Here is a 17,698-nt window from a genome sequence, read left to right on the forward strand (position 1 = left end):
GAGGACCCATTCAGGATAACCCCGTTCTCTGAATCTGGTCAGCATGGTTTCTTGTTCTTTGTTGAAACCTTCTGGGCTACTGCAATTTCTCCTTGCTCTTAAGAGCTCCCCATAGGGTATACTCCATTTCAATGGGTCAGGGTGGGTGCTGAGGGCATGGAGTAAGCTGTTCCCTGATGTATCTTTCCTATGGAGTTTCGAAGTCAGATGACCATCGATGACTTCTATGATAGTGTCCAGAAATTCAACACTGTTATTGCTGATATTGTATGTAAGGGTTATGTTGTAGCTGTTGGAGTTCAATTTCTCAATGAATTCTACAGCTTCCTCTTCTGTTCCCTGCCAGATAATGAACAGATCATCAATATATCTGATCCATGTTTGAACTTTGGTGAAGTCTGCCTCAAGATTCCTGTCTCTCCTTATTTCCTCCTCCCATTTTCCTAGGAATAGATTAGCAAAATTAGGGCAAAATGCTGACCCCATGGCCGTGCCTCTTATTTGTTTATAGAGGGACCCGTCAAACATAAAGATGTTATTTGTAAGACACAGTTTCATCATATTTACAAGCATGCCTGTGTGATCTCTATAACCTATTTCTCTTTGTTTAAGGAAATGGTAGCAAGCCTCCATACCCTGGACATGGTCTATTATGGTGTAAAGAGCATTTACATCCATCGTGATGAGAAATGCTCCCTCCATCCATACAGTGTTCTCGATCTTATTGAGGAAATCTGTAGTATCCCTGGTATAGGACGGAAGAAGGCACACATATTCTCGTAGGAAATGATCAATGTATATGGATAGATTCTCATTGATACTTCCTATAGAGGAAATAATGGGCCTCCCAGGTGGTTGGTTAACGTCTTTGTGGACCTTCGGAAGAAGGTAGAAAATAGGCATTTTGGGGTAATCTTTTTTTAGGAAACAAAATTCTTGCCAAGAAAGGAGTCCCTCATTTCTCCATTCGAGTAGTTTATCCCAAGTTTCAGTGATACTAGAGTTGTATTCTTCAAAGTTGGACTTGCAGTAAAAAGCGCTCCCTTTTAGCTGTTTGAGAGCCTCAGTGATATACAGGTCTCTACCCCACAAGACAATGTTGCCCCCTTTATCTGAGGGCCTCAAGATGATGTTTTTGTCATCAGCTAGTGAGAAAATAAAATCTATCTGCTCTTTAGATAGATTAGAATTTCTCACTCCTACTCTGGACTGTTTATGTTTGAGTTTAATCAGTTCCTTGGTCAGTACTTCATGGAAAGTATCTATTGCATCATGAGGCAGTATGGGTAAGAATATAGACTTAGGTTTGAAAGATGTACATGCAGCCCTGTCGGTTCTTGTCTCCCTCACTCCTATTATTGAGCTGTTCTGTTGGCTATCTCCTGACATCTCATTCAAGGAATATACATCTTGGAGTGTGTCCACATCAGCAACAGTTAACTCTGGAAGACCTTCTTCTAACACAACTTCTGGTCCTATCCTGTCTGGTCTTAAAGAGTGCCATTTTTTTAGTTTCATCTTTCGGACAAATTAAAAAAAGTCCACTCTTGTCCCGGCATAGTCAAATAGTTCAGTTGGGCAAAAAGTTAATCCCAAACAAAGAGTTCGTTTTTCTTTTAAAGTTAATGATCTGGATAATAAGTTAATTATAGTTTTATTTACCATTGCGTCATCCATGATTATCTCCTTTTTCTGTAGCCACCTCTTTTGGTTCCCACTGGCATTTTGTTGTTTTCTTCTCCTCTGCTGGAGCTTGAGGCGTCTCTGGCGTGATCTCCCCGTCCTCTTGCTCGTCCCCTTGGTCTTCCTCGTGTCGTTCTTTTCTGGAATGTTTGCTGTTGTGTTGTTTCTGCTTCCTTCTTGCGCCGGGTCCTGAGCACTCTGAACTCTTCTAAAAAAGTCGCCGGTCTCTTGGTTATTTCAGTTTCTGACAGGGTACTTGTAGTTTTTCTCGAGACATCAGTATCTGATCCACTTGTGATACTTGGTGTCGCAGTATCAGCTCTAGTTTCCGCATTTTCAGGTGCTTGTGTTTGTGGGACAGATTGTTTATATAGATAGTCATATTTTGGGCTGTACGTTAGGATCCTGCCACTGTCATAATCCCCACAATCTCTATGCAATTTGCGCTGCTTACGGTATTTGATGTCGTCCTCATGTTTCTTGAGACGGCCTTTAAGTTCATCCATGAATTTATTGATTATGTCTTGGTCCCTGCTATTTTTGAACTCTTCCTCTAGCTCTTTGAGTTGTTTCAATATTTCCTCTCGATCTTCCCATGCATATTTTATCAGTATGCATAACATATTTTTGCTGCTGGCCGCTGAGTTTTGTGCCCACTCCTCAAGCATTTTGGTGTTAGGGGATTCATGAGATGGTGTTATGTAAATTCTTAGACCGCGTGGTACCATTTCTTCTTCCACGTAGTCCTGCAGGGAAGTGGCTTCCCACCACTTAGCGCTTTCTTGTTTCTTGAGTTTTTCGTATTTCCTGAGTTGCATATTTAGGGGATTACTTGTGGGTTTTTCCATCATTGCAGCCCCTCCTCCCCCTTTGCCTGGTGCTCTGGCAAAAAGGGCTAATGCCTCTTTCCGTCTTTCTCCTTCTTCTTCCATCATATAGTCACTTTTCCACTGCTACTGAGTGTACTGATCTTGCAAAGTTTATACAACGCTAGGCACTGATGGTATATATCCGGTATATAAAACGGAAAAGCTTGCCGTTTATGCTGAGATATTTTTTTGAAAAGTTTTTGAATTGAATCTCCTCCCGCTTAATTAAGCAGTTCCTGATGCCGCTTATATCCCAGCCAGATAGTACAACAAAGAAATTGCGGAGAACAAAGTCCGAAATGTGACTTTTGATCAGTAAATCGATTTCTTCACTCCCTCTTTTAAACCACCACTCACCCGGGGCAGCACGCTCTCCCCGCACGCCACCGGTCTCGGAGAAGGACCTGCACGGATTGTGCCGGCTCTCCCCGTAAGTCGGCAGAGAACAAAGAAAGGCTTACCCGTCAGGGCTGTGATGGCAGTACTGTTCTGGGGTATTTTCACGATTGTAGTTAATGTTGGTAACGTCGGCGGCCTGCACTGGGTCCCTCCATAATGTAGTACAAAGCACACTGGGTCCTTCCGGGTACCTCCTCCCGTAGTCAGGTGGCGCGGAAGTTCGGCAAACCCAAAGCCGAAAAGTTTCAATGAAAATCCACAAGTTTTGCCCATAAGCAAAGTCGCGCACTCAAGGAGATTCAGTCAGGAAAGTTTATTCACCGGATATATATAGTTCACATATCATTAACTATGCAGCAGCAGGACTTCCATCACCCTGCCCTTCTCCCCACTGTGTCTCTCTGCTGAGAGCAGGCAAAAGACCTCCTCCTGTGCCTCCTCATAGAAATAGGTAAGTTACTTACATTGTTTCACATATCAGAGGCACTTGTGAAAGGAAAGCATACCTTTCAATTTGGCTTTCCAGGATGACCTGATCTTTGTCCCAAAAACCGGTACATGCATTTTTCATTCTTTAAATCTTTATGCAACCTACGAAAAATGACATGGTGTTTATCATCTGAGGTATTTTGCCAGTATTTGAATCTGTAATCTGAAGTTTATATATCATTCTCTGAAGGGGGTGCTTTAACCCACTGAGATAGCTCATTGTGGTTGGACAATGTGACTCCACAGTTACACATAAATTTATGCACCATGTGCATTTAACCGTTCAAGCTATGTAGCGGGGATTGGGTTATGTGAATTGATTGTATCAGACTGTCTGCAACAGGTGCATATATCCCCACACTCTTTTGAGATCGGAACACTCGACCTGTAGGTTACAGTCTGCAGCATGGACATTTACATAGGGTCTGTCTGAAAGGGATTGGAACATGTGAGCTCTTGCATGCAAATCTTTGCAGCAGACGGGTGAATGCATGGTCAGCTCCATGGAACACTTAGCCTCCTGGTTACACATGCTTTTCTGTACCAGGTACATTAGCCTACTCAGATAGTTTACCTGTCGTCTGTGCCTGGACTCCATTCTCCAGCTTCTCCTTAATAAGTTCCTATAAGAGTACACACCTCATGCCTAACTGTAATGCACCTTCAGGTAGCCTATGTGCCAGGTAGGAGTATCTGAGACTGGGTTCTGCAAGGTGGAGGCATGCTTTCACCACTCCCCTGAGGAAAGGTCCAGCAGCCACTGAGAATGAGACTGAAATCTGTGCCAAATCAGGTGCCAGGAGAAGACGATGGACAATCAAAGGTTTCCTAGCTAAGGGGTAGTCATCTTCTGGCACCCACACCCCTACAAATCATTAAAAAACAGCGAGCATATAGGGCAGTGCGAATAGTGAAGCTGCTTCGAGATTTACTGTGAAGGGGGGAGTGCACGCACAGTCATGTTGTTCCATTTACATAACAAAAAGGTTCAAGACATCTGGGACCTCATAAGGTCCAACAGCACCAGAGAGTGAAGGGTTCAAGAACTGGAGCAACAGGCTGAATCTCACAAGATGCCAAATGGTTTATGACACATAATATAATATATGTCTTTGTAAAGCGCACGTTAACCCAAGGGTACCTTGGCAGTGAATAACATGTTAATTGTTGCCCAATTCAATGGTACTCATTTTATTGACCTCAGAAGGATGAAAGGCTGAGTGGACCTGCTGGTATTTCAGCCTGTGACCTTAAGGTTGAACAAGGCCCCTACAGAGGAGAAATTAGTCCACTAATCCACCAGACCCAAAAGCAAGAATAAAAGGCATCAAGAACCAAATCCACCAGGAACGGGAGTACCGTTAGCCTAAATGAAAGAATCTGAAGTTTTGCCACATTAACCTGAAGAGGCTATGGCGATGTGCCCAGGAATACACTGTTTGAAGTTGGTAACACAGGACTGAAACTTGGTTCTGTTTCAACGGTCGCCAATTTGGCCAATAACAAATTTCTTCCTGTGTTTACGACCCACTAGGTGCCAGCAGAGCCCTCCTCGGGCATCCAGCTATCTCTCATGTAATACCAAGGAGATGAAATCCGAGCCCGGGAAAGGCGCCTTATCCCTTTTGCGTTCTGACTGGGTGTAAAAATCTATTTCTAGCAAAAGAGCACTCTTGAAGAAATAAACAAATTAGTCCTGAAACAGTACCCTACAACAGTACCCTACAAGAGCCCTATATAATCCTCAGCATGATGGCGCGCAGCGTCTGCGCGCAGCGTGGGCGCCGGATTACCGCCGGAGTCACGCCAGAGTCCAGCCCGTCTGTGCCCGTCAGCGTCCCGGAGGCGGCGGAGCGGCAGGAGAGCCTGGCTTCACAGGGCTCCCTCTCTTCGGGGAGGTTGGTCTGCTATTCATCGAGGGAACTCCGTGCTATGCAAAAAGTTTCTTGCGCGTGCCGATCCGTTTTTCCAGGTCGTTTCAGGGGGAAACGATTCTGCCCTGGGTGTGGCTGGTCACCTATCTATGCCCCCGCCGCCTCACTGCGGAGAGGTGAGGATCGTGTGAAACATCTTTGCTTATTGCCCAACACGAGATCAGTAGGTAGGCATGCCCTGGAGATCTTTGATCTCCTTGTTAGGGAAAAACCTTTATGTCTTCTGCTGACTGAAACTTGGCTGGGGGAGATGTCCAACCCAGACATTCTGGCGGCTATTCCATCGGACTACAATATCTTTCGTCAAGATAGAGCCAAGGGAAGGGGAGGTGGGGTGGCGGTGGTAGTGAAGAAGATAGCCTCATGTTCGATTCTTCCCTTGGATCCAATCGCTGGATCTGATTCCCTCGCCTTTACCATTAGGTTGACCCCGCAACAAGTCTTGAAAGGGCTGCTGGTATACAGACCTCCAGGACCAGTGGGTTCTTTTTTTGAGGACCTCCAGGTCGCCATCTCTGGACTGGCCTTGAGTGTGCGGCATTGTTTGCTGGCGGGAGACTTTAACTTTCATATGGATGTGGATGAGGACTCGGACTCGAACAAATTGTTTGATATTACGGCCCTCTCGGCCTTGTCCCCTTTCTTGTGGGCCCCACACATGACAAGGGACATACCTTGGATCAGATTTTCTCCTCGGTCCCTTTAGTGGATATTGAGCTTCTCCCGGTACTCTGGACCGACCACAGGCTGGCTAGGTGCTCCGTACTTGGGAGTGAGCAATTACCCAGCAGTGCCCCTAGACAGCATGGTTCTGTTGCAAGGGCATTGCACAGAGTGACTCCCGAGCTGCTAGCTCAGGCTTTTGTGGACCATCCGTGGCCCTTCTCAGGTGATTTAGAGCAAGACGTAGAGGCCATGCAGGTGTGGCTGCTGGAGAGGCTGAATGATCTAGCCCCCGCAATGGCCCCTCGGGCCTCGGCGAAGCGGGTTTCTGCGCCGTGGTTCACTGAGGCACTGCATGCCACTCACAGCCAGTGTAAGGTGGCTGAGAGGGCGTGGCGCCTTCAGTATGACGTGGAGGCCAAACTTGCTTACAGGACAGCGGTCAAAGCCTACCATCGCGACATTCTCAGTGAGAAAAAGGACTATCTTGCCAGGAGGATAGAGGCTGCCTCGAATTCATGTAAAGAGATCTTTACCGTGGTGAGGGAGTTTACGGCCCCCAGATCTAACTTGCCTCAAATAGCGTCACCCGAGTCGTGGGTCTGTGATATTGCCAAGTTCTTCACGGACAAAATCAAATTGATCCAGGACTCCTTTATAGAGAGGTCCGCTGAAGTGTTTTCCAGCATGGTGGCTGGATTAGTTCCATCGACCACTCGGGATGCTGTTCTGGCGGAGTTTCCCTCTGTCTCCACCGATGCTTCCCTTGCACTTCTGACCAATCTTAAATCGGGTTCGCCATTAGACCCTTGTCCGGCCAAATTTTTGGCCAGGATGGCGGCTGTGGTTAACCCATTGGTCAACCCTCTCTTGAAACTGTCTTTGAGTGAGGGGAGGGTCCCGCGGTCCTGGAAAAGGGCAATGGTGATTCCCCTCCTCAAGAAGCCTGGGTTAGACGCAGAGGTGCTGGCCAACTACAGGCCGATCTCCCTTCTCCCGGCGCTGGCCAAAATCACGGAGAAGCATGTGCATGGCGTTCTGTCTAGTTTTCTAGAATCGAATGACCTTCTGCACCCTTCGCAATCCGGTTTCCATCCTAATTTAAGTACGGAGACGGCACTCCTGGAGGTGTCAGAGGTTATTAGGGAGACACTGGATTCAGGAGGCAAGGCCATGCTTGTCATGCATGATCTGTCGGCGGCCTTTGACACCGTTCCCCATGAGGCACTTCTCGCCAGACTCTATGACATCGGTCTGAGGGGGACGGTGTTCAACTGGTTTACATCTTTTCTTGAGGGCCGCCGACAAACGGTCTGGGCTTCCCCGAGCTCCGCTGAGATGCCGCCTTTGGGAGTCGGAGTTCCGCAGGGTTCTGTGTTGAGCCCGACTCTTTTTAACATCTTTATGACACCTCTGGCGGCACTGGTGGAGTCCTTTGGGGCCCAGATCGTGTCCTACGCTGATGACATTCAATTGCTCTTCACGTGTAGGAAAGATCAGGCTTATGATGGAGACAGCATTCGGGGCTGCTTGGGGATGGTCTTCAACTGGTTTCAGTGGAACAGCCTCAAAGCTAATTCCAACAAGTCGTAGGTACTATTTTTTGGCTGTGCCTCGGACCCTGATTGGCGGGCCTGGTGGCCAATGGATATGTGTCCCCCTGCTCAGGCATCCCAGGTGGTAAAAAATCTGGGAGTTAAGATTGATAATAATCTGATGCTGAGATCACATATTCTTGGTTTGACGGGCACGTGCTTTGGCATTCTGAAGATGCTCTGGAAGTTCCTACCTTTGCTCACAGAGGAGCATAGAAAGATTACTGTGCAAGCCTTAATTGGCTCCAGTCTGGACTATGCCAACGTCCTTTATTTAGGTCTTCCGGACTATCTTGTTCAGCGGCTGCAGGTTGTGCAGACCTCTGCGTCCCGCGCCATTTTCGGCCTCCATAAGCGAGCGAGAGCATCCGGGTTGGTGCAGTCGCTTCACTGGCTGCCCATCCGGAAGCGGATTATGTTTAAAGCGCTGACCCTGGCTCACAAAGCGCTTTTTGGCTCGGGAGCAAGGTACTTACAGCGCAGGCTCGTCTTTTATCGCCCGGTGCGATCTCTGCGGTCGGAATCTCTGTTTTTGGCTGTGGTCCCCCGAGTGAAGAAGGCCCGTACCGGGGGTCGCTCCTTTGGTTTAAGGGCCCCTCAGTTGTGGAACACCTTGCCTCTGGCCTTGCGGCGCACACCTAATCTGCTCCTGTTTAGGAAGAGCCTTAAGACCTGGCTTTTTAACCTTTAGGTTGTTTTTCTTTTCCTTGTCTGTCTGTTTTATGGTGTTATGTTTTTACACTGAGCTGCCTAAATAAAGCGCCGGGACACTCTTACTGAGTAGCCGTGCGCTATAGAAATATAATATAACATAACATAACTTAACATAACTACTTATGTTTAGGAGTAGTTGGTTGCTGCTCTCAGGTAGGCCTAATCCTGGAAGAGCCATGAAACATGCATGCCATGGACAAATAGGGAGAAGGATTAATGGAGTGAAAGTGGAGCCAGCAAATGGCAAACATATGGGCGGGCTAAATCCCACAAAGTAGATAAAACATGTGTCTGTTTGAGACAGCACATGCCCGCCGTCTAGAGCCAAGACCTAAAAAATGAGTTCATGCCCCTAAGTTTTTCTTAGCAGCTTGCCACTGGTGTTCTTGATTGCCGGCATTGTCTAAAGGCTACTTAGTTTGATTCCACTATATGCGTCTTTTGTTTCCCACCCAGCGCTTCCTGTCTCCTCATCTCACTCTTGCAGGTTCATTTTAGGTCGAAGCCTACCAAACAGCACAGCTGTCTGGTTTCAAAGACATATTGGGGACATGCTAAAAGCTTTCCCAGTATGAGTTCTGCACATTGCTTACCATTGGCTTGTGTTTTGTCACTCACATTGTCTTTATTTGCTTTAGCCCATCCAGCAGGCTTTGTCTCTCCCATCAAGCATAGCTTGTTTACCACCTCTCCAACTGGCTCATCTATTATACCATGAGTATTCACATTTTAGATGCAGATTGGGGCCATTATGGTGCCTGCTCTAGCACCATGATTTCTGCACTATAAGAAGACACAATTTTGAGCGCCACTCGCATATAAGATTTTTTTTTTTACAGTGAGCTTGTACAGTTGCTCAGCAAAAAAATAATTTTATTTTCCCGGAACGGAGGCACATTGCACATGTAAATGTCCTACTGATGACTTGTGTTGCCACCCTTTGTCATGCAAAATTGCCTGAATAAAGATTATCCTGCACCTCCTGCTGAGTGACGCACATTACAATGGAGCAGATACTGGGGCTCTCAGGCTCCTTAACTTCATTGAACAAATTGTCGGGACAAGGCAATAAATGCAAGGTATTTTAACCGGACACTTAGTTTCATGCATAGATTTGACTTTCAAGAATGTTACTGTTTAAAATGTTGACTTCAAATGGTCATCCAGCTTGCATGTCTACAATGCCTATTGCAGCACACTTTACTCAGAAGTTTAACATCATCTCCATAATCCATGCCTTTCGTAACTTAAGGTTAATTTTACTACTTTATGAAAAGGGCCTTCATAGTTAAAACATTTTGGGAAGTTTCCCAAAAAAGTCCAATTCACTGCTTCCTCTTTGCTACATCCTTACTGGGAAGCAGGTTAAATTGGCACTCATCTTAAATATGTATCATAGGAGCCTAACATTAGAAGTTGGATAAAGACAGCTGTAATCACACACTCTACCCATTTACTGTCATAGCATTTATGGTCTTCAACATCATTGTTGTTAGCTTATTGTTTAATGTTCCCCTGTCGCAATCTTCTGAGAATCCTGTTTGGAAATGCGTATGACTGTGACACATTTATATCAGGGTTTAATTTTTAGATCCATGGATTCCTTAACTGTGATTGAGAGTATTCTATTGGCACTAGTGGTAGAAGAGTGAGATTTTTTGCAATAGACATATAAGATACTTAATAGAAGATACAAATGTGTTGTCTGGTGGAGGACTGGATGTATTCCTTTAGGAGCCCCCTTCCTGTAACATGACAGGCCTCAGGAGCCCACTCCCCAGATCCGAAAGTTAGCAAAATGGGGAGGGGGTCGTGCGGCCTCTCTCCCCGAGCCTCTATAGGCTCCGGGGAGCCCATCCCGAGGCTGAAGTTACTTAAAATGGGGAGGTGCCTTGCTCCCTGAAACATTAATGGCACGGGGGACTCACTGGCCAGCTTAGCAGCTATGTCTCAGGGAGCCCGCCCCGGGACATAGCTGTTTCCTTGCCCGCAGCAGCACGGGCAGGGAAACCTGTTTTTGCTCCTGCTTTGCGGGAGCATTTTTTTATCTCCCAGCAAGCCAGAGCTAATACTAAGTCCGCTCCCAGTGAACAGGGGCTTTAAAAATGCTCTTGCCTGCTGTGAGTGGGCTTTGATCTGTTTTCCTGCCTGCAGTGATGTGGGCAAGGAAACAGATCAAAATGTTGTTCCGGCACAGAGGGATCAATGGTGGCTCCCCCTACATACAGGGGCTGGCTGGGGAGACGGGGGACCGCGGGGCTCCCCCGTGCCCCCAACAAGTTTACAGTGCATACCCTAAATGGGCTCCCGGTCTACCACCTTTAAGAAATGCGGGCCCTAGGGGATGTGGTCCACATGGCCGGAAGCGGCTCGAGGAGGGGGGGCCACGCTACCCCCTCCCCTTCATTTTTAGTATGGCCTTAGGTGTGTGCTCCCCAGGGCCTACCAAAGTTCAGGGAGATGGCCGTTGAGCTCCCCTTTATTTAAATAAGGGCCTTGGGGGATTGGGTCCAACATGGCTCCCCTCCCCTTTAATTCAAATACACAGCTCTGGAAGATGGGGCCCCCATGACCTAATAAAGTGCACGGAGGTCACTGTTCACAAAAAAAGGTGCTGGGGGATGAGATCCCCAGAATCTAATAATGCTCGCGACATGGCCCACACAGCCCCCGATCTTCTTTAATAAAAAAACACGGCACTGAAGGAAGGGGTCCCCAGCGCCTAATATGGCTCAGAGACGGGGCCATGTGGCTCCAACCCCCTTCAATTAAAAAAAGATAGGCCTGCAGAATGGGGACCCTGGAGCCTAATAAGACTTCAGGAGTGGAGCCACTTGGCACCTCTACCCTTTAGAAAAAAAGTCCCTGGGGGATTCGGTCTCCAGGGCCTAATAAGGCTGAGCGAGGGGTGGCATTGCCCCAATCTCATTTAAAAAATAGAATGCCCTTTGGGCCCAAGGCCGAATGGGCTTAATAAGTCTAGGTGAGAGGGTGGCACATGGCCCCCTCCCCTTGAAAAAACATAAGGCCCTGTGGCTACTCCCTACAACACTGCAGAAGGCCGTGCTTGGCAGGTGGTTGGCTTTATGTATGATAGTAAAGTATTATGTTTAAAACACCTAGAAATTCACTAAAAGAAATAAAGGTTAAAGTAATGTTATAGTTACGTGTGATAAAAAGATCTGTTTTTGTATTTTAAAAAGCTTTAGATGTTAACTGAAAAAAACTAAAGGTTAAATAGCATTATAGTTAGGTGAATTTGTCAGTGAAAACATTCATGTTTTGAAATAAAAAAAACACAGAAATTGTATTGGGGCATAGCTAACTATAACTTGAGCCCCCGCAATGCCCTGCTTATGAGTTTACATAACACATCACTCATGACATGTTCTATGACATGATTTATGACATCACTCATGACATCCCAAATATCATCACTCATTACATCACTGATAACAATATTGTGATAGTTTGTTTTACAGTTTACATACTGACAGGTAGCTATAATATTACTTTTATACTTATTTTTGTATTGCCTGTATCCAGCTGATGGGTGTAAGTTTTTACAAAACGCATGTGCTCCTAATGCATCATAGGTGTGTAGAGGAATTAAACACGTTATAAATGCTTACATTGAAGAGTAACCCTATTTGCAGGGACAGTGGACAACTTGTGTTCAGTATGTTCCACACATGTTTTTTGGCTCTGCAGAATACGTTTGCAACAAGGCAAAGATTCTACATACAACATACTAAGTATTGTAAGGAGCCTTGAGTTAGACAGAATCGTGTCAGCATGATCATTTTTATGTAACGTAGAAGACTGTGTGCACCAGTGGCGGATGCTACTTAATGGGGGTGGCGAGGCAAGGGGAGGGGGATGATGAAAAAAAAAACATACCTGCAGGCCAGCTGCTGCCTCTCTGTCCTCTTCAGTCGACTCCATAAGCAGGAAGCACACAGGCTCCCAGACTCCCCTAGCCAATCATGATGCTGCTGTCACCAGCATGACAGAAGCGTAGTGCCAGATTCACAGAACTAACTTAAGACAAAATCTTAAACTTACTACAATTTTGGTATTCACAGAAGGCACTTACTCATTTTGGTATTCGCAGAAGGCACTTACTCATTTCGCTATTCACAGAAGTTAGGAGTCCTAACTTTAGGACTCCTAAATGCCTTCTGTGAATACCGATAGTCTTAAAGTTAGGATTTGTCTCAGTTTTGGAGTCCTAAAGGTAAGAGTGCTAAGTTTAGGACTCCTAAATGAATAAAAGAGGGCCAACTACCCCTCCTGTTACCTCCAATAAGTCCCACACAGTGGGATTGCTAAGACGTCTTTGGAGGCCACGCCCCCTTTCTCCACCACTCTGCAATTGCGTATCCTAGCAGACTACGGGATGGAGGATGAAGTCCATTTTGCTCCTGAGGGACTTTAGGGGCCAAGAAGCCCTCCTGGTACCTCTTGTAAGTCTTACGCAGTGGAATTCCTGAGCTCTGGTCAGAGGCCCAGCACCCTTTCTTCACCTCTTTGCAAAAGCATCTACTAGTTAAATAAGTGTTTGCAATGCAATAGGTTTCTCATTTGCGAGAGTTAGAGCTATTGGGGTTGAAAATGTAAAACATTTTTACTATTGTTTTTGGAAGTGGAGTGAATGTACATTGTGTGTAGTGGAATTATGTGGTAAGTTGTGCTGTGAAATTATGTGGTTAGAAAGTATGTGGTATTTAGTGTGTAGGAATTATGTAGAGTGGGATTATGTGTTATGGAGAGTAATTATGTGGTATGCTAGTCTTTGTTGTGGAGTGGTAACCTCAGGTTAAGTCTTCCTCATTTCCATAGAAGCTCAACTATGAACTGAGTGAGACAAAAAAAGAAGAAATCACTGAGGAGCACTTGTGGACCTAGTCAGAGGTATGAGCACGGTCCCTGGAATGATGCAACTGTTTGGCTGCCCCGACTTTCGCACAATTATACATTTTCCGCATTAGCCACATAATCCATCATCTGCTCCCTAATCTGCAGATTTGAACAAAACAAGCCTTGTTTCTAGCTCAAATGTTACCAAAAATGCAGCGACAATTATTACAGCATGGTGGAAGGCCCTTCGCAAACCTATAACTAGGCTGTGGGGTTAAAGGTTTAAACCTATAATACCTGATAAAACCCCACTGAAACAAAAATAGGTTTCACCGGTGAAAACATATAAACACTGAAAAAACACCTGCACAACCACAAACTAAATGCCATTCAAAGAAAGTGAAAGAGTCATTTTGTTCTTACTGAAGGGGTCAATAAAATGTAACTTTGTTATACAAGCTAGCAGTAAGCAGTAAGAAAGACTGGCTAACATTATTCTGCTTGAGGTTTGTTCTTTAGGGATGCCACTAAAATATTGTTTCTTCTTCCTTTTACTTTTTTCAGTTTTATGGCCTTTGGTCTAAAGATGCAGGGTTTAGTTTCACGTTTTAGGTTTAGTTTAATTATTTCATAAACTGTAGAGAATCAGGACATATCAAACTCACATTTGATATTTTGGCTGCATTTGATTTTTTCACTAATAGGTAAAATGGCTAGTTTCATAAAAATCTTTCCTAATATGTGTCATCATATTTACCCACAGAGAATGGGTAAAAACCCTTAATACATCAGACCATGGTTTCTAGTGGGTCAGTATTGATAGTAGGTGAATTCCCAACACCTCAGGCTTTAAACATTAAAGGCAAGGTATAGTGACAAGTATATATATTACCAAGCATCTGGGATAGTGGGGAAAACGTGACACTAGACTTTTGGAAAGCATGGAACGCAGTGTCACATGTTATGCTCTGCAAAAAAGGTTCTTTCCAAGTTCAACAAAGATTGGAGTGATATTGTTTGAATTTGTAGTGATTCAGCTACGTATATAAGAAATGTGTGTGATTACCTGTCAAAATTGATACTCGAGCTGAAGTGATTCCCTGTAGGAGATCCTTGCCACTTGTTAGATGGTATGCTGAAAGCATCTTTACAATCTTCAGAGTTAATGAGGGATGCTATTGACTTTTTAGTCCATTCTGGTGCACTGTTTTCTTATGCCCAGGAACTAAAACACAAATATTTATCATTTCGTGCTTTATGTGGCATCAAAGAAAGAGTCATCCCAACTGTATCCCTTAGCTGACGGTTCTCAGCCCAAGGGGCTATGAATGCTGAGAGGGCCTTTTCACAGAAGTTTACATGGGAAGGAAAGCACAAGTGCACATGACCAAAGAATCACTGAAGAAGTATTGTATGGTGTACTGCAATAAGATTAATTTGCAAAAATCTCTTTGGACGTCATATACACTATACGTACACTGTCTATATACCATGTTCTTTCAGTGCAGAAAGCAAGCAATGATAAAAGCAAAACGTTCCATAAACACCGGAAAAACACTTTTTCTGGTGTTTTCAGTGGCGTGAAAGTGTGTAACTACTGATAATAACTGTTTTTTAAGATATTGAAAACACTGAAAAAACCCCACCAGAATTTACCAAAAATAGAAACTGAAAACAGGACAGCCTACCTATAACTTATTGCTAAATGTGGGTGTTAAATTGGTACTAATGGTGTGTAAATCACTCTTGCTTCCTACTGCGCTTCTCTTGCCTGTTTCTGCATTTATGTTGCTTCTTTCTGCACATTTCTTTCTTTTTCTGCACTTATCTTGCCTCTTTCTGCAAATCTCTTCTACTTTCTGCCCCTCTCTTGACTCTTTCTGCACCCCTGTTGCTTCTTTCTGCATCTCTTTTGCAAATTTCTGTATCCCTCCTGCCTGTTTCTGCACCCCGTTCCCTCTTTCTGCACCTTTCCTGCCTGTTTCTGCATCTCTTGTGCCTCGTTCTGCACCTTTGTTGCTACTTTCAGCAATTCTCTTGCCTCTTTCTGCACTTCTCTTGCTTGTTTCTATACCTCTCTTGAGTCTTTCTGCACCTCTGTTGCCTCTTTCTGCACCTCTCTTGCCTTTTTCTACAGTTCTTTTGCCTCTTTCTGTACCTCTTTTGCTTCTTTCTGTACTTCTCTTGCCTCTTTCTGTACCACTCTTGCCTCTGTCTGTAGTTCTGTTGGTCTTTCCGCACTCCTCTTGCTTCTTTCTGCATCTCTTTTGCAAATTTCTGCATCCCACTTGTTTCTATCTGAATCCCTGTTCCTTCTTTCTGCACCTTTCCCGCCTGTTTCTGCACCTCCATTGCCTCTTTCTGTATCTCACGTGCTTGTTTCTGTACCCCTCTCCCCTCTTTCTGCACCTCTCTTGCTTCTTTTTGTGCACCTTTTTCCTCTTTCTGCATTTTTCCTGCCTGTTTCTGCACCTCTCTTGCCTCTATCTGTACCTCTGTTGCTTCTTTCTATACTACTCTTGTCTCTGCATCCTTCATGCCTCTTTCAGCACCCCTGTTGGTTCTTTCTGCACTTCTCTTCCTTCTTTCTGCACCCCTCTTGCCTCTTTCTGTACCATTCATGCCTCTTTGTGCACCTCTCCTACATATTTATGTACCCGTCTTGCCTCTTTTTGTACTTCTGTTGGTTCTTTCTGCACTCCTTTTGTAAATTTCTACATCCCTCATGCCATTTTCTGCACCCCTCTTTCCCTCTTGCTTCTTTCTGCACTTCTCTTGCTTCTTTCTGTACCTCTTGTGCAAATTTTGTGTAACCCTCTTACCTCTTCCTGCACCCATGTTCCCTCTTTCTGTAGCTTTCTTGCCTTTTATTGCACCTCTCTTGCTTCTTTGGGCACCTCTCTTGCTTCTTCCTGCACTTCTCTTGCCTCTTTCTGTACCCTTCTTGCCTCTTGTGCACCTCTCCTGACTCTTTCTGCACCTCTCCTGCCTTTTTCTGAAGTTCTCTTGCCTCTTACTGCACCTCTTGTGCTTCTTTCTGCACTTTTCTAGCCTCTTTCTGTACGCCTCTTTCCTCTCTCTGCACCACTGTTGGTTCTTTCCGCAATGTTCTTGCTTCTTTCTGTACCTCTTTTGCAAATTTCTGTATCTCTCTTGCCTCTTTCTGCACTCCTGTTCCCTCCTTCTGCATCTTTCCTGCCTGTTCCTGCAAATCTGTTGCCCTCTTTCTGCAACTCACTTGCTTGTTTCTGCACCCCTCTTGCCTCTTTTTGCACCCCTGTCCCCTCTTTTTGCACCTCTCTTGCCTCTTTTTGCACCCCTGTTCCCTCTTTCTGCACCTTTCCTGACTCTTTTGTAACTCTCTTACTTCTTTGTGCACCTCTCCTATCTCTTTCTGTACTCCCCTTGCCTCATTTTGCATATCTGTTGGTTCTTTCTGCACTTCTCTTGCTTCTTTCTACACCTCTGTTGCTTCTTTTAGCAATTCTCTTGCCTCTTTCTGCACTTCTCTTTTTGTTTCTGCACCTCTCTTGCATCTTTCTGCACCTCTGTTGCCTCTTTCTGAACTTTATTTGCTTGTTTCTGCCCCACTCTTGCCTCTTTTGTCACTTCTGTTGCTTTTTTCTGTACTTCTCTTGCCTCTTTCTGCACCTCTGACTTAGAGATAGTTTAAATCCCCTTGCCCTATTATGTACTAGGGCCTTACAGGGGAGGTCATGACAATCACAGGGGTACCCCAACCCATAGTGTACCCTAGTGTATGTAGGTGTTTTCACCGTATTCTAAGTGTCTTTCAGCATAGCACTGTCTACGGGCCTAGTTAGTTAGAGTCAATTACCACCAGTACCAGTCAGCAAAAAGTTGGGTGCACAGGATGACTTTGCCACAGGGCCTCTTTCTGCACCTCTGTTGGTTCTTTCGACATATCTCTCTTCTTTTTGCATCTTTCTTTCTCTTTCTGGACTTCTGTTGCCTCTTTCTGCATTTCTCTTCCTTCTTTCTGCGCCTTTCTTCCTCTTTCTGCACATGTCCTACCTATCTAGGCATAGTTAGAAATTAGCATTTTAAAAAACCTTTGAAATTTACTGAAAAAACAATAGGTTTCAGGGACGTTATAGTTAGAAATTAGCATTTTTAAAAAACGTAGAAATTCACTGAAAAAAACAGGTTTCAAGGACGTTATAGTTAGAAATTAGCATTTTAAAAAAATCTTTGAAACTCAATGAAAAAAACATAGGTGTCAGGGACGTTATAGTTAGAAATTAGCATTTAAAACACCATATAAATTCACAGAAAAACCCACAGGTTTCAGGGACGTTATAGTTAGTTAAAAATTTAACTCGTACAAAACCAGAGAAATTCGGCTGGTATAGTTAGCTGACTTAACTATAACTCGTGCCCCTGCAATGCACTGCTGATGACATCACATATTACATCATTCATGACATGGTCAGTGACATAACTGATGCCCTCTCAAATGACATCACTGATG

At 44.8% G+C, this 17,698-nt stretch overlaps 1 protein-coding gene across 1 annotated transcript; it reads right to left on the reverse strand.

The window, feature by feature from the left end:
- Window positions 1–1,679: 1,679 nt before the first annotated feature.
- LOC147701561 (uncharacterized) lies at window positions 1,680–2,615 on the reverse strand. The gene has a single exon (XM_086928671.1). The coding sequence runs from the start codon at window positions 2,613–2,615 to the stop codon at window positions 1,680–1,682; it is 936 nt and encodes a 311-aa protein (XP_086784797.1).
- Window positions 2,616–17,698: the final 15,083 nt, after the last annotated feature.

The sequence above is a fragment of the Lissotriton vulgaris genome, chromosome 7 (genome assembly GCF_964263255.1).
Source record: "Lissotriton vulgaris chromosome 7, aLisVul1.2, whole genome shotgun sequence".
Lineage (NCBI taxonomy): Eukaryota > Metazoa > Chordata > Amphibia > Caudata > Salamandridae > Lissotriton > Lissotriton vulgaris.